Source organism: Protomyctophum bolini (assembly GCF_963924005.1).
Source record: "Protomyctophum bolini genome assembly, chromosome: 8".
NCBI classification, from domain to species: Eukaryota; Metazoa; Chordata; class Actinopteri; order Myctophiformes; family Myctophidae; genus Protomyctophum; species Protomyctophum bolini.
This window is the reverse complement of record NC_137869.1, coordinates 41,871,564-41,898,985: the sequence shown is the minus strand read 5'-3', so window position 1 is coordinate 41,898,985 and position 27,422 is coordinate 41,871,564. Positions and strand designations below refer to the sequence as shown.

The 27,422-nt window shown below is 45.9% G+C and overlaps 1 protein-coding gene across 1 annotated transcript in view; it reads left to right on the top strand.

Annotated features, from left to right (window-relative positions):
- abca7 (ATP-binding cassette, sub-family A (ABC1), member 7) overlaps positions 1-27,422 on the top strand; it is a 123,654-nt gene that overhangs the window by 8,627 nt on the left and 87,605 nt on the right. Inside the window, 16 exon segments of the mRNA XM_080770351.1 lie at positions 2,908-3,026; positions 4,918-5,133; positions 5,757-5,849; positions 6,078-6,318; positions 8,123-8,262; positions 10,069-10,185; positions 10,858-11,058; positions 11,432-11,637; positions 12,144-12,320; positions 12,867-13,089; positions 15,174-15,395; positions 16,057-16,261; positions 17,104-17,217; positions 18,727-18,898; positions 19,917-20,048; positions 22,107-22,246. Of these exon segments, the coding sequence (XP_080626477.1) occupies positions 2,908-3,026; positions 4,918-5,133; positions 5,757-5,849; positions 6,078-6,318; positions 8,123-8,262; positions 10,069-10,185; positions 10,858-11,058; positions 11,432-11,637; positions 12,144-12,320; positions 12,867-13,089; positions 15,174-15,395; positions 16,057-16,261; positions 17,104-17,217; positions 18,727-18,898; positions 19,917-20,048; positions 22,107-22,246 (2,718 nt within the window).

The window sequence follows — 27,422 nt, the reverse complement described above, 5'->3', positions numbered from 1 at the left end:
TAAATATTGGCTTCTGGGGGCGTCCCTGGAACTACATCTTTTCAGATGGGGGGTCCGTGGCCCAATAGAGATAATTCTGGGGGTCCTTGACATGAAAAAGGTTGAGCACCACTGACATAGAAACATGGGTTTTTCAGAAAACTATTAGGATTTAGAAGCAGGTTTTTCAGAAAACTATTAGGATTTAGAAGCGTTTCTTTTTATTTTTAATCGACCTCAGTCCAAAATGGGGCACTGAACTAAAGGGCCCCGTTTAGCAGGTGCTCGAGTGGGTGTCGAGTGACGGGTCATTTAACTTCACCGCTAAACGCTTGTCTTATAAGCGGGTCGCTGACGACGATCACATTTCACGATTAACAATGAGTGCTTTGTCCGATAAGCGCCCACCACGCCAGACATATGTCCAACCGACAGAATGAAAACCTGTTGCGTTTTGTTAACTCATTTAGGCCTGAGAAAAAAATGTCTTCTGAATCCTGACAGTTTTCTGAAATACCTATGTTTCTAGGCCTACGTATATCACTCAATATGTCATGTCAAGGACCCCCAAAAAATGATCTGTAATTGGCCACTGACCCCCATCTGAAAATATGTTGTTCCAGGGGGACCCTCCAGAAGCAAAGATTTTTGAGTTAAAACGTTTTGAGGCACATTTTCACGATTTTTCAAAAATGGCAGACCTACAAGCTCGTAGCGCGCCACTCGGTGGCGCGCTACGAGCTTGTAGATCTGCTATTTTTCAATAGCTAAAGTATAACATAATGCTTAAAACACCAACATGGGGTTCCCGCCCAAAATGGGTTAAAGTGAGAAGGAGAGCGAGGAGCCGTCAATCCCCTCGGTGATTGTTCCGTTATTCAGACGGACGGTGTGAAAGCCGAGAGGCCGAAAAACAGCATTGTGATGTGAAAGTATACAGGAGAGATTCTGTCACACACAAACCACAGAATAATTGGTTCTCAAGTAGTCTCTCCTCTCGCGCAAGCCGGGATGATTGGAGGTCTCCTCCACCTGCCGATACATCTGGTGACGTGTATAAATAGGAGCAAACCCCGCGTGGAAACAATTCGGAAACACAAAACATTTTTTTTTAGGGCACTCGTTCATATGTTGGAACGGTATCTGTAACGGTTTTAAAAGCAGCGAGTGTATAGGTTTGTTTGTGATGGTTTTGTTTTGGCCCATGTTTGTTTTTAATTCACCAGACATTTTTTTGAAACTTCTGAAAATGTTCGCCTATAATCTGAGATAAGAGTGTTTCTGGGACATGAACCTGCTACACCATATTAGACAGCTCAGAGCTCACTATGGCCCTCATTTATCAATCGAGTGTAAAATCTGCCACAGATTCGAGTGCAGGTTTCGTAGTACACCCACGTCGCCACGGCATTTATAAAGTGATCGCAAACAGCTGATCCTTCCTTAATTTCGTTCTGACGTTAATAAATGTGACGGCTGAAATCTATCTGGCACGCCCTATGAAATCAAGCCTCGCCCTCGTTTTTGCGACCTGAAAACGGCAATACGTTTCCTGAAACCATGGTTACATGGACTTGCTGCCCCAGCTCTCTCATACACACACAGACGCACGCACGCACACGCAACTTGCAACTTGTATCTTAAATAAATAAACCTGCATGAATTAAATAAAGCTGTAGGTCTGTTTCTCCTCTCGCTTCGCTTCCCCCTTGCTGCCCGCCTCACCCCCCCCCCCGCACGCACGCTGACGCACATATCGCAATTTGCAAGCAACTGTCACTGTGTGTTGTTAGTTGTACAGTTATATTAAATTATTAAAGTATTTTTAATTTAATATACAAGATCTATTAGTGAACGAAAACCTGAACCTGTGAACCATGAATTAAATAACAAATAGGCGCGCGCGCACACACACACACACACACACACACACGCTGCTGTTTTGCATAGGTGCTGCTCCTCGATCCTGATCCTGTCCTGTCTGCCTGTCTGTCTGTCCGTGACACCGTGATCAACTGACCATGCACGTTCGACAGTCTATTTAGATTGCCTCACAGTCGCTATAGTCGCTGCAGTGGATAGGCTGTCAACTCAACTCAACTGTCAATATATGAATGTGCAGCTAAAACCGTAGCCCATGTGGCTGGCACTGGAGGAGTGGTGGTGGTGGGCTGGCTGGGTAGCCTACATCTCCGATGCGGTTCCCACTTGCGCTGGCGGTACATTTGGCATTCGAGCGACGCGTCGGGTTTATTAAACGAGGAGGAGATTGCACATGTAACTCCAGAAAGACATCGGCCTACTGTAGATTAGGCTACAGTATATAGGCTACCCATGCATGTTGGGACTCTCCGCAGCTGCAGGCAGCACTGCACTATAGGCTATACTTTCCAACGTCATGGAAATATTCCAGCACAGACAGCCCAAATCCTCGCATGTATGCGCTCATGCAAAACACTGTTTAAATGGCTTAAATCAAGTGCGATTTTAATTGTAAAGTTGGAAAGCTCCTATAAATTTAATATGACACAAAGACACATCTTGTAGGTCCATTCCTTTTTTTCTTTTTCTTTTTTTACATGTAGCCCATATACATACAGTTTTATATTAACATTTTAGGAGTGAATACATATGTTTCGATGCCTTTGGCAGCCTCTCAGCTGGTCAAACAATGCTGCTCCGCCGTTCTGCGACAGAAAAACATGCGTACGCCAGTTGAGGAGCAAACGTGGATTTTGAACGTTGTCACGTTCAATTTCAAGCTTTGGCGGAAATGGTAAATGTCAAAAATGTCGGTAATTTCGGCGTGCACCCATATTTTGGCGTACGCACGGTTGATAAATGAGGGCCTATATGTTCATCCACTGGACACGTTTGCTCTGTGCCCCCTACCCCCAAATTCACTAGACACTTTTCCCTGTTTTGCAGACCTCCCCGTGGGACAATACCTCAGAGCCAATGAGACCTTCTCTACCTTCCTCCTGACCAATGGCAGCCTTCCGCCTGCTACTGTAGACCAGCTGCTGGAGGCCCGTCTTAATTTACGGGTGAGCCTGGCTGAAAAGCCAGACACGAATCAGCCCGTTGCAACAAAAACATTGCGGATTACCACACGTGAGTCTGGCTTATTAAGCCAGGCTAAGCAGTCAGTGCTTCACGGGTGATGTTCAGTAGTTGCTCTTAATGTTGGGATGGGTTAGACGCGAGAGAAATGCACCCCTTCCTATACGTGTGACAAATAATTTTGTCTGATCTGTATGTACAGTATAGAGCATAGACCATTTTTTAGATATAAGAACTGTGTTTGAAAAATAAACCGATCATCCCGGCCTTTACACTCATATGGATATGAAGCATCGATTGAAGGTGGAAATGTACAAATATACCCAAAGAGTAACAAAATAAAGCGTTAGAAACGAATCAAATAACCCAGAGACTACATTTCCGGGTAGGCGGGTGGCTGCGTCTGCCCGTCGCACAACAGAAACTGAATGTTAATTACGTTTATTTTTTATTTTTATTTCATTGATATTTAATGTTTCGTGGTTAGTACGAGTTGAGTCACCACCAGCGGAGCTTACGTCAACGAGGAATCTCAGGAACGCAATGTGTTGACAGATGGGCGTGGCGTATAATTTAGCAGCGACATTGCCTTCATATGTAGTTTCAAGGCTTTTGTGGCCACATTCATTCCATTTTCTCCAGAGACTGGCTGTATCAAATATTAATGAACATCATTAACGACACACAGCCACCCCCCCCCCCCCCCCCCCTGACAGAAAGGCCGAGATGATCGGTTTATTTTTCAAACACAGTTCTTATATGAAGCGATCTAAAATCCCCCTGTGGTCGATTTCAATGCAACTAAAAAAATACATGAACCTGGGGACTGACGCCCTCTACTGAAAGTGACAGTGTCAGACTTCGGTGCTCTATGATGGGCATGTGTGGCATACAGCCTGGAAGTTCTTGGAATCATAATCCGGTCCATGGCTGTCAGCTGCGGAGTCATAGAAAAATAATGACTGTATGAATGATGCTCATCGTCATATCTTTTATTTAACCAGGTTAAAATACTTATTGAGATTAAAATATATTTTCCCAAGTGTGACTTGGCCAAGAGAGGCAGCAGTATTACAACAATAGACAATAGAAATAAAACAAAAATTAAAACAATACATACACAGTATATAATCACACACTATGCACAATAGAACACAATATCCAGTTAAAGCGCAAAGCAGGAACTAAAATGGTTATGAACCACTTCAGGTGTGGACGTGTGGCAGTTGACAAACATTTAAAAGCAATCACATTTGCCGATATTCAGTATTTAAGTCCGACGTCATTATGTAGTGCTACGTTACGTCCGGGTCCAAGTGGCACCAGCTCCCGTCCGCATCTCATTGTAAATAGAATATCTAAAGGCGTGAATCTTTTCACAATGACGTGATTTTTCAGAAAGGAAGCCATTGAGGGTTAAAATGTGTCCATGACAACAAAAATATATCATTTGCTCTGTAAAATATTTCGGGGGCATATTTAGAATGTGTGCAGGCTTGAGTATGTTGAATCTAGTTTGCATTAATGAGGATTTAGTTGACACAATAAAATAATGGCGATAGTATTCCAGCGTGGGGCAGACGGCCTGTCACAGACAGATTTGGGAGAGCAGCACAGCTTTGTTGTTGCGAGGAATTGTTTTCGTCTCAGATTTAGTCCGACGGAGCGTCACAGTATAACTCTATGGGGACACACAAGCGACACAAAAGTAGGACCCGGAAGTATCTCTGGAGGGGGTGCTCACGTCACAGCTAAAATACTGAATAGCACTGGTTTAAAATGGATTTAAATACCCCCAAAGTGATTCAGCTTCAGATGCTTCTGCGAATCATTCCAAAGAATGCCTGTGTCTGTCTGTCCTGCTTGCTGCTCAAGGTGCTGACGCTGGGCGCCCGCGTGCCGCTGAAGGAGCTGGTGTGCAACGCCAGCCTGCTGGCCCAGTACCTGAGCGTGGAGGACGGACGACGAGGAGGCCAGGCCTCCTCGTCGTCGTCTGAGCTGCAGGCGCAGCTGTGTGAGCTGCCCGCCGACACCCTGCAGCGGGCGGAGAGGCTGTTCCTCTCCCAGCTCGACTTCACCACCTTCATCACGGTAAGTGGTGAATAGGAGTGTCTTACTATATATATAGCCTCGGAAAGCCAGACGTTTTTATTTCCAGGGAGAAAGAAGAAAGAAAAAAGTCTGGGGGACCGAGTCCACTTCAATTCGGCATAGGGTAGCGTAAACGTCGGTCTGTCTCTCTGCTGATTTCTGATCGTCTGCACCTTTGTTAAATTGACGCACACACGTACACACACACACACTCCTCTCTCTCTCTCTCTCTCTCTGTCACTCTAATTAATTAGTCTCATGTCGCTCAGCTGTGTCTAGTTTCTCTGGTTATGCCGTAAGCGTGGTAGAGAGAGAACGGTGGTTCTCTTTTTTCACGTCGAGGACTCCCAAATGAATACGTGTTTAGCCCCAGCTTGTAGATCGGCTATGGAATATTCCAACAAAAATATTATAATAAAAGTCTTGGGTCTGAGAGAGAATACATCTCATCAAACGGTCGTCTGTGGCTCAAACGCCGAATAAGTGATGGACCTTGATATGAAGAATGTCAAAAGCCACTCGACTAAATCAACTGTAGATTCAGATGACTAAAATATGACTAAAACTACCTATCCCCCCCCCCCCCCCCCCCCCCCCCTTCTCCCCTCCCTTCTCCTCTTAAGAGAGAGAGGCTGATGTCCAATGCAGGAAACCTGCGGGTCATCAGCCAGGCTGTGACCTCTGTGTCCCAGGAGCTGGCTGCCCTGATGGATGAGGTAAGCACACACACACACACACACACCGTGTTTGAATCTACTGATGGCAGCAGTAGTGTGACCTCACATAGGACTGTAACAAGTATGTCCCAGGTTAAATTTCTGCATTATAATTAACTATTAAGCAGCTGGAAGAACAAGACATTACCGGTATTTTATATTCTCTCCTGTTGTTTCTCAATTCCTCTTCTCCTCTCCTCTCCTCTCCTCTCTCCTCCCCTCCCACAGTTCTCCTCTCTGTCCAGCTTCACAGAGCTGAGCAAGGAGCTGTACCTGCTCTCCCCAGAGAACCGCTCGTCCCTGCCCAGGGAGAGCTTCAGGGCCTTCTCCAGGATCGTGTGTGGCCACCCGGAGGTGGGCGGAGAGCGCATCCCATCGCTCAACTGGTACGAGGACAACGACATCAAGTCTTTCCTGGGGACGAACGGCACGGAGGACACCACGGCCCCGGACGAAGACAACGCCACCAGTAAAGACACTCCTATGTTCACCACTTTCAATGTCACTGTGACATGGAGGGTGACTGATTTAAACAGTCACACCTGGGCCTGCTAGTCAAACTTAGAACTGGACTCAAGAGCTGGGTGTGGCTGCGCACCTGTTGTGCATGGACTCGTTTGACTCAGGCCAGGTGTGACTGCTTAAATCAGTCACCCTCCATGTCACAGTCACGTTGACACGCAATTCTATAGGCAAACGACTGTTATTTTTGCAATTTGTTTTACAGCAAAGTATATAGAGCGTCGCACTCCCGCCCCTCTACCAGGGCACCGGGAAATGATTCTCCGTTCATTTTCGTCATAGACATTTCAAAAAGTATTTATTCAAAGACCTTTTTAAGCCTCGTACAAAGCCAACTCTTGTCGTGACAAGTCATGACAACACACACCATTTTTCGGACTGAACAAATAATTAGAAAGAAGAAGAAAACGGCAGGTTACAACACTTTTTTAATTGTTTTTCTTCTTTGTAATTATTTGTTTGGTCCAAGATATTGTGTTGTCATGATTTGTCACAACTCGAGTTGGCTTTGTATGATGCTTAAAAGGTCTTTAAATAAATACGTTTTGAAATGTCTATGGGGAAAAAAATGCATTGGGAATTATTTCCTGGGCCTGGCGTCGTCATGAAAGGGGGCGGGCGGGACTGCGACGCTCTATAGGCCTAGGGCTAAAGTGGGTTAGACGTTAGGGAATATCAAGGGTGTGTTTTCAATCATTTCCTGCTGAGAGTTCACATTAGCAGTGCCAGTAAACAATGTGAATCTCTGGCTTACTTCAAAACTGGCCTGAAAAAGCCTCTGTCTGTGAGTGGAGTTAGATTAGTAGTAGAAGTATGTAGGCTCTAGAGCTCTACTGACTGTCAGTAGAGGGCGCCAGTCAACAGGTTTGTGTACTTTTTATTTGCATTGATATCCCCATTACCCCATAGGGGGATTTTAGATCTCTTCATATAAGAACTGTGTTTGAAAAATAAACCGATCATCCCGGCCTTTTCACTCATATGGATATGAAGCATCGGCTGAAGGTGGAAATGTACAAATAATACCTAAATATACCTGAATGTAAAAAAATATACCTAATATACACAATAAGCTCTAGAAACGAGTCAAACATTTCTGGGTAGGCGGGGTGGCTGCAGCTGCCCGTTGCACAACAGAAACTAAAAATGATATACAGGTATGTATATTTAATGTTTCGTGGTTACTACGAGTCGAGTCACTGCCAGCTGAGGTTGCGTCAACGAGGAATCTCAGGAACGCAATGTGTCGACAGCTGGGGCGTGACGAATATTAGCAGCAACATTGCTTTTTATATAACCCTTGTAGTTTCAAGGCTTTTGCGGCCACATTTTAATTCCAAATTTCTCCAGAAACTGGCTGTATTTATTTAAATATGAATGGACATCATTAACGACGCACAGCCAGCCACACCCCCCTGACTGACAGAAAGGCCGGCCGGGATGATGGGTTTATTTTTCAAACACAGTTCCTAACCCATTCTGAACGGGAACCCATCTTGGTGTTAGCATCATGTTATGCTTTAGCTATTGAAAAATAGCAGACCTACAAGCTCGTAGCGCGCCACTCGGTGGCGCGCTACGAGCTTGTAGGTCTGCCATTTTTGAAAAATCTAAGAACGACTGACATTTTTTAGAATCTGATCTCAGGTCAGAATGGGTTAATCAGACCAGTGTGTGTCCAGTGGAAACCTCGTATGAATCTGATCTCAGGTCAGAATGGGTTATATAATAAAATCCACAACCCCTTATAGCTCCGTACTGTAGGAGTCTGATCCACGGCCTGGAGTCCAACCCTCTGTCTCGCATCGTGTGGCGCGGCATCAAGCCTCTGTTCACCGGCAAGCTGCTCTACACCCCGGACACGCCCGCCGTGCAGGAGGTCATGAAGGAGGTAACGACACGCTGAGAACGCTCTTAAAACACATTTTGGGGCGGGAACCCCTTTTTGTGTTTTAAAGCATTATGTTATGCTTTAGCAGATCTACAAGCTCATAGCGCTATGAACTTGTAGGTCTGCTATATCTTTTTGTTCGTGAAAATGTGGCCCAAATGTTTGAATACATTCTTTCAGAGTGAACGTTTTTGGCTCAAATCTTTGCTGCTGGGGGTGTCCCTGGAACAACATATTTTCAGATGGGGGGGAGGAGGCCAATTACATATACCGGTACTGTAGTTTCTGGGGTCATTGACATGAAATATGTGAATATGCAAATGAAAGTAAAAATCACACGTGTGTGTGTGTGAAGTGAGGGGAGCTCTTATCGTCATGCATCATCATCCATCATCACATTCCGTGGTGCAAACGCACAAAGCTGTGCATAGGAGGCCTCAAAAAAGGAACGGTAATATTTTATTTTCTTAAAAAAAAACATAAATCTGAATCTGAATGCATGGCCTGGCCAGGGACCACCAGTTGAAAACCCCATGCTAACTGTCCTCTTCCTCATGGGCTGCTCTAAGTGAACCAGACCTTCCAGCTAATAATAATCGTTATTGTCCCGAGGGATATTCGTCCTCCTCACAGTCTGTTCAAACACCCACATCAAAAACAACACGGAGCACATGATAACACCAAGACGATACAAAAACATGAGGTCCCCACAGTATATAGCCTGGAACTCACCTATGCTTTCTATGGCATAATTAGGCAGTTTCTCCCGGCAGGATCCGCCGGGAGAAACTGTGCGCAGCTGTTGGACATGAGACTATAATTCATTAGAGCGACAGAGAGAGAGAGATAGAGGAGTCAGTGTGTGTGTGTGCGTGTGTGTATGGGTGTGCGTGTGTGCGTCAATTTAACAAAGGTGCAGACGATCAGAAATCAGCAGAGAGTGATCGACGTTTGCGCTACTCTATGCCAAATTGAAGTGGACTCGGACCCAGACTTATTTCTTCTCCCTGGAAATAAAAACTTCTGGGTTTCTGAGGCTACACAGACAGTATACCTATGTTGGTGATAACAGTTGATGAGAAAGATGTACCTACTTTAACTGTTTGTGGTCTTGATCATGTGGTGACGTTGGTGACAACATTGAAGGGTGTTGAAAGCAGAACTAATGTCAATAAACAAAAAGAATAGTGGCAAAATTGTCCGAAGATGAATCTAGGACGGTGTTGGAGAAGGGAGTGAAGGAGGACAAGATATTCCTCTCCTAGTAACTTGACGTCGACTTTGACCGTGTGTAAACTGTTGTTTTGGAACACAGTTTGCTTTGAAGTTATACTGCCGCAGTGCCGCTTGTCCATTGGTTGTGTGTTATTGTTGCTGCGTTGGGTGTTTAAAACCCATTTTGGGGCGGGAACCCCTTTTGGATTCAGCATTACGTTATGCTTTAGCTATTGAAAAATAGCAGATCTACAAGCTCGTAGCGCGCCACCGAGTGGCGCGCTACGAGCTTGTAGGTCTGCTATTTTTTGCGTGCGCGTCATACAAAGTGTCGCGTATACTCTCCGTGCTCAGCTCCTGATTTAAGCAGTCACACCTGGCCCGAGTCAAACGAGTCCATGCACAACAGGTGCGCAGCCACACCCAGCTCTGAGTCCAGTTCTAGTCTGACTCGGGCCACTGAGGCCAGGTGTGACTGCTTAAATCAGTCGCCCTCCATGTCACGGTGACATTGAAAGTGGCTGTTCCTTTTGAACAGCCTACAAAAGCCGCTATAACACTAACTGTCCTTCCTCTGTGCTGCTGCTCTAGGTGAACCAGACCTTCCAGGACCTGCAGATCCTACAGGAGCTGAACGGAGCCTGGATGGAGGTGGGGCCTCGCGTCAGAACCTACATGGAGACCAGCGTGGAGATCCAGCTCCTACGGGTGGGGATTCTAGAGAGACCTAATGGGTCTAATTCTGACCTGAGATCAGATTCTAAAAAAAATGTCTGTTTGAAAATGACAGTTTTCTGAAAAAGCTATGTTTCTGTGTCAGTGGTTCTTCGATTTAAAAAAAATAGCAGACCTACAAGCTCGTAGCGCGCCACTCGGTGGCGCGCTATGAGCTTGTAGGTCCTGCTATTTGTCAATAGCTAAAGCATAACATAATGCTAACACCAAAAGGGGTTCCCGACCCAAAATGGGTTATAGGAACATCATTATCTTTTGAATGTTTTTTTTTTTGACAACCAATCTACAACCTCACACTGTGTAGCGAATCAGCAATGCGCCTCGAATCGCAAAACCTATATTTGTGAGCTTTGTAGAGGTTCGGACCATAACACGGCCCTCACATCTAGGGCCCTATTTTCGTCAAAAATAGGGCCCCCTATGGTGTTTTGCACCGATATTGTCCAAAAATAATCGATATTGAGTGTTTGGTTAGAAATCATATTAGATTTTTTTTTCTTCACATATTATTGCAATGGCCTAGAATCTCCAGATTAAGTGCGCCTGATATAAATGCCTAAATTGTTAAGTGTGTGTGTGCGTGTGTGTCTGTGTGTGTGTGTGTGTGTGTGTGTGTGTGTGTGTGTGCGTGTGCGTGCGCAACAGGACCTGTTGCGGAGACCGGAGGTGGCAGTGTTGGTCAACCTGCGCTTGGAGGACACTTCCTGGACGGCGTCGCGCATCGCCCGCTTCCTGTCCACGCCCTCCCCCGACACCCCCCCCAGGAAGCCCGGAGCGCCCCCTACCTGGCTGGACGTGTACAACGACCTCGACCACACCATCACCACGCTCGCACAGATCACCCAGGTCTGAATGGCTTCATGCTGTATTTACTAGTAGTGTGCGTGTGTTTGTCTCACTGTAATGAAACTCACATACTGTATCGGGTCGTTGTTTTTTTAAATATTAATATTCACATTCTGTCCTCTATATAACTCTGAATTCACGCCAGAGATGTGTCGCTGTCGAGCGGAAAGTCTCGTATGTTCAAAACTGTTGTTTATTTTGTCATTCTTTTTTTGTATTTGTATTTATGAAAACACATAGGAAGTTGAAATATGGGAGATACTTTTAGGTTTATTTCATATAGTTTCATTTCATCATCATCACATTGACATAATATCACGTCTGTCTGTCTCTGTCTCTGTGTCTCTGTGTCTCTGTCTCTCTCATCTCTCAGTGCTTCTCCATAAACAAGCTGGAGGGGGTGGAGACCGAGGGGCAGCTGGTCGACAGGGCCATGGACCTGTTGGAGGACAGGCAGTTTTGGGCGGGCGTGGTCTTCCTGCTGCCCAACGCCTCTAGCCCCGCCCTGCCCCCCCACGTCACCTACAAGATCCGCATGGACATCGACGACGTCACGCGCACCAACAAGATCAAAGACAGGTGAGGCGGACGGAGGTCGTTATTGAGCTGCTGGACGGACCATTTTCGGAATGTAAAAACATTGACTAAAACTGACTTAATAGCACAGACAGACTCTTCACATACTACTAGAGCATGTCTTAAATAAATGTCGGAGATGAAATTGACATTGTAAATGTGAAATAAATGCTTAGACATGTAATGTTCGAGTCCACACAGAAGTGAACCTTTCCAAGCCTGTTTTCTCAACTCGCTGTAACTTTTCTGCAAGACATTACTGTCGTATCTCCGAAACTGGTGGGTCAATCTGAACAACCGATATGTCAATTTGAAGCTATGATTCCCTGCTTTCACATGACATGAAAAAAAACCGAGAAAAAATAATAATTCAATGACTAATGGCCGATTCATACAAAGAAGTAGCTCATTCCTCACTCCTCCATCTCCCTTCTTTTCTCCTCCTCCTCACCCACTCACTCACTCACTCCTCCCGTCCGTCCGTTTTTCGTCCTCTTTCTTGCTTCAAGGTTCTGGGACCCGGGGCCGGCGGCGGAGCCGTTCAGCGATATGCGCTACGTCTGGGGCGGCTTCGTGTACGTCCAGGACTTGGTGGAGCGCGCCGTGACCCGCGTGCTGAGCGGCGTGAAGCCGACCACCGGCATCTACGTCCAGCAGATGCCCTACCCCTGCTACGTGGACGATGTGTGAGTTCAGACTATAGCAGCGTTGTTTTCATCATGCTCAGCTCCTGATTTAAGCAGTCACACCTGGCCTGAGTCAAACAAGTCCATGCACAACAGGTGTGCAGCCGCACCCAGCTCTGAGTCCAGTTCTAGTTTGACTCGGGCCACTGAGGCCAGGTGTGACTGCTTAAATCAGTCACCCTCCATGTCACAGTGACATTGAAAGATGTTCGTCGACTACATTTTTTCACTGACTAAAAACAAAATAAAAATGAATCTATGGTGACTAAAACTAAGACTATAAATATACTGACAATTTCGTCGACAAATAAAAACTAGACTAAAATGTTAGGAAGGGACTATTGGACAAGAGATCCAGTTTTATGCTGGGTTGCATGCTGACATTTTTCAGCATGCAACCAAAGTGTAAAATATGTCATTACGACGACATCGAGGCCTGTCAAAACACATTTTAGTGGACTAAATCAACTGTAGATTTAGTGGCCAAATGCAACATTTTAGTTTAGATTTATTCACGCCCCCTCTCCGATGTCTTTCCCCCTGCAGCTTCCTGCGTGTGCTGAACCGCTCGCTGCCCCTCTTCATGACGCTGGCGTGGATCTACTCGGTGGCCATGATCATCAAGGGCGTGGTGTACGAGAAGGAGGCGCGGCTGAAGGAGACCATGAGGATCATGGGCCTGGGAACGGGAACGCTGTGGCTCGGCTGGTTCATCAGCAGCGTGGTGCCCTTCCTCGTGTCCGCCACGCTCCTCATCGCCATGCTCAAGGTCAGGTGGACCCCCCCCCCCCCTCCCTGTACCCCCCCCCCACTCTGCATTATACGTGTGATTATAATGCGTTATTAGACCCGACCTTTTTAACCCATTCTGACCTGAGATCAGATTCTCTAAAAAAAATGTCTTCTACATCCTGACGGTTTTCTGAAAAAGCTACATTTCTATGTCAGTCGTTCTTCGATTTTTCAAAAATAGCAGACCTACAAGCTCGTATAGCGCTATTTTCCAATAGCTAAAGCATGACATAATGCTTACACCAAAAGGGGTTAACCCATTTTGGACTGAGGTCGATTAAAAAAGAAAGGCTTCAAAATCCTAAATTATTTCTGAAAAACCCATGTTTCTATGTCAGTGGTGCTCAACCTTTTTCATGTCAAGGACCCCCAGAATTATCTCTATTGGGCCACGGACCCCCATCTCAAAATATGTAGTTCCAGGGACCCCCCCCCCCCCCCCCCCCCAGAAGCCACATTTTATTTAAAAATGTTCACTCCGAAATATATATTCAAAGATTTGCGCCACATTTTCACGGCTTTTCAAAAATAGCAGACCTATACAAGCTCATAGCGTGCCACTCGGTGGCGTGCTATGAGCTTGTAGATCTGCGATAGCTAAAGCATAGCATAATGCTTAAAACACCAAAAGGGGGTTCCCGCCCCAAAATGGGTTAAGTTAAGTGTTAACTATAGCAGTTATGATACTTCATAAGCCGTGTCACATGTCGTTATGCATTGATTGTGAAAATGTATTATATTTTTAAGTGCATATTTATAATGCATTATAAATATCATCATGGGTGCGCCCGCTGGCCTAGTGGTCCAGGCGCATGCCACATAATAGGCTCTGGCCTGACAGCGTGTCGCGGGTTCGAGTCCCGTTCATGACGACCTTTGCTGCGTGTCTCTCCCCTTCTCTCTCTCTCTCCCTCTTTCCTGTCAGTCTTCACTTGCAACTATCAATAAATGCAAAAAAGCAAAAAAAAATTAATAAACGTCATCATAACGAATTATAGACCCAACCATACTGCACTACAAATTCAGCCAAAGTGCAGTAACTGATTCTTTTTGGACACAACGACTTGTCTACGAATGCAAAAGGTCAAATGCGAGTGTATGCGCATGCATAGGTTGAGTGGCTAGGTGAGTTTACCGTTGCCTAACATCGTTTAATGCGATCAGATATGACGTTTCTGTATGAATGTAGGCTGTCAAATCCAGAAAGTAGATTTTTGCTACTCGGTCGGCGTTCATTCATGCATAACATCTGGGTATGATGATGATGTCACCCGCATATACCCTCTAAAAGCCTTCATGATTTTGGAGAGACGAACAATTAGCCTATACCTCAAGAAGATTATTTACAATTAATTAGTGTAATATCATTTATTTGCCGATATCTCTTTTTTTTACCCCAATATCAGCCATTTGTCTCCTTAGTTACTGCACTTGGACTTTGTGTAGGGCAGCAGACGTTGTTTATACGTCGAGTACATTCCATTTTAGATTAGATTTTCCTGCATTGATTTGTTGTTATATATATATATATATTTTAGTTTAGTTTTTAGTTTTTTCTCATCCCCCCAAAAAATACACTTGATTAATCGAAGAAAAAAAAATCACACCCGTGTGAACTGAGTGGTGCAACTCCCCTCTCCCCGCTCCTCTCTCTCTCTCTCTCTCTCTCTCTCTCTCATTGGTAGGCAACAGTGCAGCACTATCTCTCTCTCTGTTTCTCATAGTCACATAGGTGGGTTAAAACGTCACATAGGCGAACACATAGGTGAACACTGACATTGCTGTTCTTTGGAGTTGGAGCACCGCTCAAAAACAGTAGAATAATAGCTACAGTAAGAAAATAATCAATATCTCTGTGTGTGTGTGTGTGTGTGTGTGTGTGTGTGTGTGTGTGTGTGTGTGTGTGTGTGTGTGTGTGTGTGTGTGTGTGTGTGTGTGTGTGTGTGTGTGTGTGTGTGTGTGTGTGTGTGTGTGTGTGTGTGTGTGTGTGTGTGTGTGTGTGTGTGTGTGTGTGTGTGTGTGTGTGTGTGTGTGTGTGTGTGTGTGTGTGCGCGCGCGCAGTGGGGCGACATCCTGCCCTACAGCGACCCCTGCGTGGTGTTCTTCTTCCTGACGGCGTTCGCCACGGCCACCATCATGCAGTGCTTCCTCATCAGCGCCTTCTTCTCCAAGGCCAACCTGGCGGCGGCCTGCGGCGGCCTCGTCTACTTCAGCCTCTACCTGCCCTACGTGCTCTGTGTGGCCTGGAGGGACCACCTGACGACCACGCACCGCCTCCTGGCCGTCAGTATTATAAACCATTTAGTTTCTGATTAATTTAAAGAAATAACCGCCTCGATCAGAGCACACATGCAGCGCGTCTCCCCCCCCCCGCTCTTTATAAATCTCTTCTCGTCTCTCCCAACACACACACACACAAAATCGATTCTGGGGCACGGTGGCACAGTTGGTAGTGCTGTCGCCTCACAGCTAGAAGGTCCTGGGTTCGATTCCCGCTGGGGACGCTGTCGTCAGTGCCCATATACCCGAGGCAGGGTTGGCGAAAGGGCCTTTCTGTGTGGAGTTTTGCATGTTCTCCCCGTGTCCCCTAGGGTAGCTACCCTCACAAAAAACATGCAGTGATCCTGGTCACTAAACTGCCTCCCCCTGGCCAGCCGGGGCCAGCCTGATGGAGGGGAAAGGAACTGGTTGGAATAACGTGTTCCTTCCACGCGCTATACGTCCAACCAGGGAAACTCCCCCCCCCTGTCAGGTGTAAAAGGAGCAACTTGGACACTCAGGCATGAAGGAAGCATGAGTTCAAGTCCGTTGCTCTCGGTTGGCGGAGGGTGTGTAGAGCCCAGGATCACATTAGATGATTGACAACAGGGGTGAAAAATGGGTTACAAAATCGTGGGATGAAAAAATATATGTGTCTGTGTGTGTGTGTGTGTGTGTGTGCCAGAGTTTCCTGTCCCCGGTGGCCTTCGGCTTCGGCTGCGAGTACTTCTCCCAGTACGAGGAGCAGGGCGTGGGCATCCAGTGGTCCAACCTCAGCTCCAGCCCCATGGAGGGAGACTCCTACAGCTTCACCACCTCCATCACCATGCTGTACGTGGACGCGCTCCTCTACGCCGCGGCCGCCTGGTACATCGAGGCCGTGTTCCCCGGTAAGAGCAGACCTGAGATCAGATTCTAACGCACAGAAGAAATGGTGGTTCTTTAAAGCATTTTGACCTGAGATCAGATTCTTAAAAAAAATGTCTTCTACGTCCTGACAGTTTTCCATTCTGACCTGAGATCAGATTAAAAAAAATGTCTTCTACACCCTGACATTTTTCCATTCTGACCTGAGATCAGATTCTTAAAAAAATGTCTTCTACATCCTGACGCTATGTCAGCTATGTTATGTTTCTATATGTCAGTCGTTCTTCGGTTTTTCAAAAAATAGCAGATCTACAAGCTTGTAGCTCGCCACCGAGTGGCGCGCTACGAGCTTGTAGATCTGCTATTTTTCAATAGCTATAGCATGACCAAAAGGCCTGACGTCATTTAGGCCTGACGTCGAAATAATACAAAACTTTCCCTCCGAAAGAATATTCAATATTCATCTATTCAAAGATTTTGTGCCGCATTTTTACGATTTTTCAAAAATAGCAGACCTACAAGTTCATAGATGAACTTGTAGATATGCTATTTTTCAATAGCTAAAGCATAACAAAATGCTTGAAACACCAAAAGGGTTTCTCGCCCAAAATGGGTTAAAATGTTGCACCCTATTAACTTTTTTTATTATAGTAAAGAAAAGAAAAAGAATGAAAGCAAAAAATCTACAAGCTCACAATACGTTGCATTGGGATATGTTGTGAGCCTCTTTTCGCTATAAATTAGAATAGGGCTTAAGCGGTTAACATAGACACCAGGACAATAGGCTTAATTCTCCTGAATTTGTAATGTGTGTGTGTGTGTGTGTGTGTGTGTGTGTGTGTGTGTGTGCGCACGCACACACCAGGGGAGTATGGTATTCCCAGGCCTTGGTACTTTGTGTTCCAGCTAAACTACTGGGGAGGAGTTCCACTGGAAGTTGGCATCCCCATCCCACCCGCACCCACCCACCACAATGAGGGTAAGACCCCTCCCGCACCCACCCACCACAATGAGGGTAAAGGCCTATTCATAGTCTGGATTTTAGGTGGTGAGGTGACCACCGCTCCGGTGGTGAGCTGACCACCGGAGCTGAAATAACGTTGAGCGGTGGTGAGTAAAAACAGAGAGAAGGGCTGGAGCGGTGGCGGTGGTTTGCTCTTCACTGCGGCTCGTGATGTCATGTTGTAGTTCGGTGGTCACCCCACCACCGTAAATCCAGACTATGTATGAGCCTTTAGACCCCTCCGTTCCCATGCAGTGTGTAAGGACATTTAAAAAAAAAAACTCACAAAGTTGCCTAAAACAAAAAACAAACTGTGACATTTAAATCTGTCTCGTATACACAACCTCAGCTGTGCGCTCCAGACCTGTTTGGACTGTCTGTAATTTGCTGGATATAAGTATTTAGTTTGTATATAGAGATGCATATCATGTTTTGGTGCGTCCACCAGAGCTTATGCAATCATGTATAGAATCTTCTGGAGTTATGTGAAGACTGACATCATCTTCAGTCATGTTGTTTGTTGTGGAGTGAGGACTAATCCGTAATCCGTCGTGTAAAGTAACTAAGTAGATTTACTTCATTTTTTTTTACCCCTCTATCACACAAAAATAGTTCCATGTGATAGAGGGGTGAACGAAAGTTGCGCTAATATTTTAGAAATAGGTCAACAATAAACAAATGAACGTTAGTTTTGTGAATGAATTTGCTTTTATTGCGTGGCCCCCTGTGCCCTCCATAAACCGGAACTATACTTAATATTGACCAGAGCAGAACTCCCACCACGGGACTCGGGCAATTAATTAATACAGTTGCAACCACTGTATTAATGGCAAGTATTTCATACAGCTTAACCCATTCTGACCTGAGATCAGATTCATACGAGGTTTCCACTGGACACACACTGGTCTGATTATCCCATTCTGACCTGAGATCAGATTCTAAAAATGTCAGTTGTTCTTCGATTTTTCAAAAATAGCAGACCTACAAGCTCGTAGCGCGCCACTCGGTGGCGCGCTATGAGCTTGTAGATCTTCTATTTTTCAATAGCTAAAGCACGACATGATGCTAACACCAAAATGGGTTCCCGGTCAGAATGGGTTAAGTTGAAAAGAATTGAACTATCCCCTTTAAGTAAAAAAAATCACACCCGTGTGAACTGAGTGGTGCCTCTCTCTTTCTCTCTCTCATTAGCAGGCAACTGCAGCACTCTCTCTTGTTTCTGGCACAACGGCGCACAACAGCGCCCCCTACTGGTACTCATTCTCGTGCTCGTTAACGTCACATTAACCACACATGGGTGAACCACACATAGGCGGGCGGACACGGACATTTGCTGGTTGTAGGAGTGGTTGCACCACTCAAAAAATGTGAGCACCTTTTCAACCACTGTCTGTAATAAACAATAACCGTGTGTGTGTGCGTGTGTGTGTGTGTGTGTGTGTGTGCGTGCGTGTGTGTGTGTGCGTGCGTGCGTGCGTGACACAGACCGCATCGAAGCGGAGCCCTCTCAGCAGGTCCTGGGCGTGTCCATCTGTGACCTGGTGAAGATCTACAAGCAGGGCGCCAAGCTGGCCGTCAACCACCTCAACCTCAAGTTCTACGAGGGGCAGATCACCTCCTTCCTGGGCCACAACGGAGCCGGGAAGACCACCACCATGTAAGGGTCCCCTCTCCTTTAGTTACCCGACACCTCATACATGTTGAAGACCACTAACGGTCGTTTCGAGGAAGCAATCTAATTTGGTTCTAGCCGTGTGTTAAACCAGCACCATTCACCACCTAATCAAAACAAAGAATCCAGCTGCTCTGTTCTCCCAGAGCGCTAGCAAACTCAGTGGCTATAGGCTAGCTAGTTTCTTGGGACATTTGTGGTCGTATAGTGTAGTGACTACATCTGTCATTAAAAAGAAAAAATAATCTTTCAGCGATTTTCTTAGTTTTTTTAAGGGTAACTGTTGTATAATTGCAATATTACACTCGAGGGTGTGGTTTAACGTGATTATTGCCACTTCAGGAACTCGACTCCGTCTCGTTCCTGACCGCATCCCTGTCGTGGCAATAAATCACGTTAAACCCCCACACCCTCTCGTGTAATATTGCTTAATTCACTCTTGTATAAATGCCATTTTCCCCCAACGTTTTTTTTCTCCAAATGGCTCCGCCTTGGTCCTCAGAGTTATGAGTCATTTTCTCCACAAGATAATATATTTCTTCAATCATTTCCATCCAGTGCACCGTCCTCTCTCTAGGAGGGTCTGCTTTCAACAATCTCCTCGTGATGGCTTTCTTAGCCGCTATATATAGCAGTATTCTGAACAGGCATAAGTCGCCGTCTCCTTTTTTTTTACCGGACACCTCATAAATGTTTAATAAAACGTTTCAAAAAGCTTCCATTAACGACTCGACAGGTGCTCGACAGCCCGAGGCACCGGGTCTAGTATGTTGTCAATTTCTTGCACGAGAGGGGGGTCGAGAGGTGGTGGAGTTGAGGGTCCAATGGACTTAGCTGGTTCCTGCCGGACAGCGACCTATAACGTTGCACATTGTGACATAGCTCTGTATATAACACACAATGCTCCATACTCCCCTCCAACTGTACACATAACGTTCCCTGTGCTTTTCGTGAATTGTTTTGACGTGGGTTTTCTTTTTTGTTTGTTTTCTCTCTTTGTCAGGTCCATCTTGACCGGCCTGTTCCCCCCCACCTCGGGGACGGTGTACATCAAAGGGCTGGACATCCGCCACGACATGGACATCATACGCAGGACGCTGGGCGTCTGTCCACAGCACAACGTCCTCTTTGACATGTAAGCTCAGCTGCACTGTGTCCTCTCTAACGGGACGCTATGGGTGTCTGTCCACAGCACAATGTCCTCTTTGACATGTAAGCTCAGCTGCACTGTGTCCTCTCTAACGGGACGCTATGGGCGTCTGTCCACAGCACAATGTCCTCTTTGACATGTAAGCTCAGCTGCACTGTGTCCTCTCTAACGGGACGCTATGGGCGTCTGTCCACAGCACAATGTCCTCTTTGACATGTAAGCTCAGCTGCACTGTGTCCTCTCTAACGGGACGCTATGGGCGTCTGTCCACAGCACAATGTCCTCTTTGATATGTAAGCTCAGCTACACTGTGTCCTCTAACGGGACGCTATGGGCGTCTGTCCACAGCACAATGTCCTCTTTGATATGTAAGCTCAGCTACACTGTGTCCTCTAACGGGACGCTATGGGCGTCTGTCCACAGCGCAATGTCCTCTTTGACATGTAAGCTCAGCTGCACTGTGTCCTCTCTTAACAGGACGCTGGGCGTCTGTCCACAGCACAATGTCCTCTTTGACATGTAAGCTCAGCTGCCCTGTGTCCTCTCTAACGGGACGCTATGGGCGTCTGTCCACAGCACAATGTCCTCTTTGACATGTAAGCTCAGCTGCACTGTGTCCTCTCTAACGGGACGCTATGGGCGTCTGTCCACAGCACAATGTCCTCTTTGACATGTAAGCTCAGCTGCACTGTGTCCTCTCTAACGGGACGCTATGGGCGTCTGTCCACAGCACAACGTCCTCTTTGACATGTAAGCTCAGCTGCATTGTGTCCTCTCCATAACGCACTCAGATTTTTCAGGATTACAGCGCAACATGCAGATCGGCTATTTTCTGGTTTTCAGGTTTCCCCCTAGAGAACATGGGTTCCCAAAGTGGGGGTTACTTGAGGAGGGGGTTCCAGGGGGTACCTATACAGTGTAGCTCAATTAGAGATACCGGTAGTTATAGGAACCATATGGACCCTTTATGGGTCTGTAACTCAGAGAGTTACATTTTGTGTACACTCTCAGAGTTACATTAACAGTGGTTTTACTATATAAAATGGGGGTATACCAGAGATAGAAATGCCATTAAATGCGTGTGAAACTGGGGGTCCATGAAATCGATATGTTTCGGAATCACTGCTATAGAGCCGTCGGGGTCACTGGCATTATGTTTTCAAATGGGGGGGGGGGGGTTCCGTGGCCTAATAAATGTTTTTTTATTTATTTTTTTATTTTTTATCCCACGATTTTGTAACCCATTTTTCACCCCTGTGTCAATCATCTAATGTGATCCTGGGCTCTACACACCCTCCACCAACCTAGTCCCCATATATGGGGGACAAGGGGAGAGCAACTGACTTGAACTCATGCTTCCTTCATGCCTGAGTGTCCAAGTCGCTCCTTGGCTTTACACCTGACAGGGGGGAGTTTCCCTGGTTGGACGTATAGCGCGTGGAAGGAACACGTTATTCCAACCAGTTCCTTTTCCCCTCCATCAGGCGCGCCCCGGCTGGCCAGGGGGAGGCAGTTTAGAGACCAGGATTACTGCATGTTTTTTGTGAGGGTACCTAGTACTACCCTAGGCCGGGGACACGGGGAGAACATGCAAACTCCACACAGAAAGGCCCTTTCGCCAACCCCGCCTTCGGGTATGGGCACTGACTGACTAATAAATGTTATATTTGGGGGTCCTACTAGAATACTAGAATGTATGTGTATTGTGTAATACAAAAAAAATTGAGTTTTTAACCCATTCTGAACGGGAACCCGTTTTGGTGTTAGCATCATGTCATGCTTTAGCTATTGAAAAATAGCAGATCTACAAGCTCATAGCGCGCCACCGAGTGGCGCGCTATGAGCTTGTAGGTCTGCTATTTTTGAAAAATCGAAGAACGACTGGCATTTCTTAAAATCTGATCTCAGGTCAGAATGGGTTAATCAGACCAGTGTGTGTGTCCAGTGGAAACCTCGTATGAATCTGATCTCAGGTCAGAATGGGTTAAGTGTTTTTGTATAACGAGACCCTCCTGGGGGTCTATGTTGTGTCTCCGCATGCAGTCTGACGGTGGAGGAGCACGTGTGGTTCTACGGTCGGCTCAAGGGCCTGTCCGGGGCCGAGGTGACGGCCGAGATGGACACGCTGCTGAGGGACGTGGATCTGCTGCACAAGAGACACGAGCAGACCAAGAACCTGTCAGGTAACATTTATTAGAGCATAGATAGGCCCTTCTCAGAGCGGGTGGGTGCCGTGACACCTTTTTATAGCCTTCTAGGTACAGTATATACACATGGGCAACTGGCGGCCTGGGGGGGGACGCGCGTTCGTTCGCGGCCCGTTAACGCCGGTGTTCTCCACTGTGTTCTATACCGTGGAGGGGAGAAGGAGGGGGCGGGGTGGCGCGCACCGACCACTGAACCAATGGCATCCACTGCATAGTTATTGTTGTTTTTTTTAGGGGTGCAAAAAAACACTTTTTGGGGGGGATTGGGGACACGCAACAAGGATTACAGATTGTTGCGACCTGGAGGTCGCAGATAACTATGAAACCTTGCGTTCTTTTGACACCTAACCCACTCTCTCCCCGTCACTTTGATACGTCACTCTCTCCTCCGTCACTCTGACACGTCTCACTCTCCCCCGTCACTCTGACACGTCTCACTCACCGCGTTACTCAACTGTGCGTGCGTGCGTGCTGCTCTCAGATGCTTTCGTTTGTTATTGTCAGTACTGTAGGTATAGTAGGTTTACAATAGAGCAAAGCCGCTCAGGCAGACCTTCGTCAAGGCGGAGCGCCCCAGCTGCTGCTGCCGGTCGCCTATAAGGACTCTCCCCACTTCCCCGGCCCGGCCACTCCACTCCACTCCACCCCAACTCAAGCTCGCGGGGCGGCCTTCTCCTGGCCTCGCCTATAGCTTGTATTTACATTGACACCATGCGTTTTAACCTTTTTATAATGCATAACAATTTGGCATCTATATAGCAGACACTCTTAATCCTAGAGCGGTTTACAGTAAGCAAAGAACAACACATGGCCACTGCACTCCCTGTGGGGGTGTGGAACGCGTGTGTCGGTGGGGCGGACGCTTCCTGAGTTCCGTGCAATACAGCCGTACATGCGTACGTACTGTACAGACAGACAGACAGACAGACAGAGACGTGTTGCATTTATAGATGGATTTCATCGTATTTGAAGTATTCATCATTGGAATAGATTAAGAGGAAAATAAGTAGCCCACTGAGGTCTCATAAGGACACAGAGTGGAGTCATTTGATAGTTCAACCCCAGTTTCAACTAAAGACACTTTATTTTATGTTCTTAAGAGCTCTCTTTATTATTTGTCTTATACTGCAATGCTGTAACTGTAGGCTATATTTGTTTTAGTGTTTGACTTGTTTTAGTGCTATTGGCAATAAAAATGTGGTCAATGCTGTTCAACCCGATATTAAAGGTCCGCTGTCATGCCCCGAAATTAATATGGGTGGTACAGTACAGTACATCACGTGGTCTGACTGAACACAGTTTGAAAGCGCTCGCAACGGGGGCTACGGCGCTATAGCAACAAGTGGCTACTAGGTCAGGCTAGCGTTCTTTGACGGTACATTTAGTGCCATATTGGCTATAAATGTAATTGAAAAATATATATATTTTCGCCCGAAACTCTTAGTTAGAATGCAATTGAGGTTGGCGTGGGGTTTTTTGGGGGAACTGCAGCACAAGCGCACATTTCGGACTCGAGTCCCACGTTTCCCCCGGTCGCCAACACCCCTGTCTGCCCCCGCTCTGAGTAGAGCCCTGCAGCCCTGTAGCGCGACTACTGTTCTCTTCCCTTTCTTTCTTCCCCTCTCAGCCACAGGCTGACAATTGTACACCCCTCTGTAATACCGTAGTTAGTTACCACAACATTGTTCAAGTGAACTATAGTGTGTTCATTGTAATAATCAATATCGCTATGATGAATTATCAGGCCTGGTTGTCCCAGCTGAGTTGAGGCATAGTCTTGCGGCCGAGATCATGAACCTCTCCGGGGGACTGGGCATGTGTCCTGGGCACACACACACACACACACACACGCACGCACGCACGCACGCACACACACACACACACACATGTACACACACACACACACACAGAGAGAGAGCTAGATGGCCGGGGGCATGGGACTCGAGTGCGAAATTTGCGATTATGCAACAGTTACCCTAAAACAAAAAAAAAACACGTCAACTCAATGTCATTGTAACTAAGATTATCGAGCGAAAAAACAGTTTTTTTTTTTTAATGAGACTTTCACCCAGTATATGAAGCTAAATGTGACACCAAAATAGTAGCATAAGTTGCTATGCTATACTACTGCCACCAAGCCCGGCGAGCCCGCATAGAAGTCGATGGGGAAAGCTCATCTCCGCTCTGACGTCGTCATCATGATGGCATTGAAAGACAGCCGTTCTTATCTCCCGAGGGGCGTGACATTCGACCTTTAAGTCTTGTGAGTTATGGCGTCCCTCGTCATTCTTGTTTTGTGAAAGGTCACGATGAAATATTGAAGAAGAGTAGCTCGAGTTGCCATGTATTTCTGTACTTCAGTATATTTTGATGATACATATGTTTTATGGCATATTTTACATTGGGTAAAATACACCCATGTTTAGTGTCCTAGGGCCTGATTCTTCAACGCGTTTACGCTGATATAATGACGTGAAGCTAGCGGAAAGGCATTTACGTGGATTTCCCACATTAATTTGGAATTCATGGAAATGGCCGTGAACTTGACGCTCACGTAGGTTGGTCGGAAACTCCGTAAAATCCCACGGGACCTCTTTAGGTGGCGGACGAATTTACGGATATATTCAGAAGGCTTTAGTCTTCATGCTGAATCAATAAATAGTTCCCAAATCACAGATAAAATATGTAGGCATGTGTCCCGACCCTATAACATTGTTCAGCACATAAAAAAATGATATATAAAACTTGCACTTGTATGCCTATGCATGCATTCTAGAGGCAAGTCCCATAAGGAAACTGCCCCTGCAAGCGACACATTTTTATTTATTTATTAGGATATTTCTATAGCATGCGCGATTGCGCTGCTCACTTGACAGCCTTCTCTAGGCTACTCGCAGTGCAACGTGTTGTGAGCTTGTAGATCGGCTCCCGTGGACTCACGCTGCATGTTAAAAAACAAACTCACAATTATAATAAGAACATAGGCCTACACTTATCTGCATTCTCCACTGTACGAATCCAACATTGTTTAGTGTGTGTTAGTGTTATTTAGTGAGTCAGTTCTCTGACTGTCGGTGTGTGTGTGTGTGTGTGTGTGTGGGGCGGACAGCAGCATGCGGCCGCTGAACAGAGTCCAATCTGGGTGAGATTTACATTGGAAAATTAATATAACTGCGCGGTGAGCCCGGCAAGGACAGAACACGGCCTGGCCCGACTGTTATATGGTCTATCTATGGCATTCTATGGTTCACAGACATGCCGGTCTGACAGACAGACAGCAGTCACGACGAGGGCTATAAATCCACATTATGGCATCAGCGCGTGCAATTTGGCCAGTCAGTTTTAAGCCAGCTCACCTTAATTAATTATAATATGGGCAACGTTGTAGCTGTGTAGGCTATATGCTGTAGGCTAGCTACTACATTGATCTCATCATGAGATGAATCAAGTTTGCCGTGTCCCGCGAATCATTTTAATATGACGACATCATGAAATGAATTTACATCTGATACATCGGATATCTATTTTACTTCTGCAGGCGAGTGTTCTTTCTTTTTTTATAACCCTGCAGTGCATTCATCAGTATCATTGCCGAGTTGTATATAGCATTTGGTCGTGTGGTGAACAGTACAAATTAACTTCTTTCTCATTATGTGAAAGTAACTGTAACATATCAGTTAACTCTGACATTTAAGGATCGAGTGAAGCAATGCGTGCCAAGTTGGCAAGTTTCGTTTATAATTATTTTTATACATATAACTCGCGCTGTTTGCTTGAAGATCTGTCCGTGCAGAGAACCTCCTGTCAAAATTAACTACTCTACAAGCTCATCGCGCTGTTGTATAGAATTTAAAGTTTGGGAATCCTCTGTGCCGGCTATGATGACGTATTTCGAGATTTCCTGTTGCCTTATATGGTGTAGAATGGGCGTGGATGTTCCAACTAACCAGGCGACAACAGGCGAATCGCTTGGGGAAAATGCGGAAAGGATACACTCAGCGATCCGCATAAATGAAGTGATTACACCAGCTTCTCTGAATAACACGTCATCTCAACGTAGCTTGATCGGACGGATAAATACGATATCTGTTTCCGCCACAGTGCAACGGTGGCGTATTTCTTTTTAATGAATCAGGCCCCTAGTGTTAAAGAGCTGGACACTGAACACTCTATAGCACTGATTACTATCATAACATACACATTTAGCTTAACCTTAAAATAATAATAATAATAATTCTAATGTTCTATAATAGCCGATTTACAAGCTCGGCTATTTTCGCCGAATGTTCGCCACAGAATACAGAAGCTGAAGTTGTTGAAGTGGTCGTCGTGGTGTCGGCGTCATAAGTTATATTATAGGAACATGTATGATAATTATGAATATGACACCTTCCATCCATGCATGGAAATGAAAAACAAACAAAAATATATACACTTCCAGTTTTTATTGAACAAGTCTCCTTGGGACACAGTTGGTTGAAGGGTTGTTCACTTGTTTAATCTCTCTGGGGGGAATTGCAGTGATCCGTAACAGCAAACATAATCCCGCAGGTCACAAAATTTCGTATACCTACAGCCTCTGTCACCTACACACACACACACACACACACACACAAACGTTTGTATTACTACATTTGCAGGGGTCATCATGTCATGTGTCCGTGGCAAAGACCAGGTATAAATAGAATAACTGTAACAAAAAACATTGCATGGATGCACCTGGGACGTATCCTCAGTGATGTATCCAAAGGTCATCAGCGTTTCGGGTCTCTCCAACCAGTTGGTCTCCAATTTATCAGGTCATCTGTGCGGATTTCTCCTGTTGAACACACACACACACACATACACACACGTTTGTATTACTACATTTGCAGGGGTCATCAATATGTCCGTGGCAAAGACCAGGTCTTGTCCGTGGCAGATTTTTGATTCTCTGTTTTATACTGAACGTCAAGCCTCCAGGTGTTATTCATTATGACACTGATTTACTATGACACTATATGGCACATTATGAGTCCACTAGTACTAGTTGTTCTCACAACTAGTCACTGTTTTATTTGGAATTAAGGACCACCATAACAGAGTTTACAAATGGAACCATCTGGAACCGTAGTGTTCATTTGGTTCCATGTGTACACTTTCAGAGTTACAG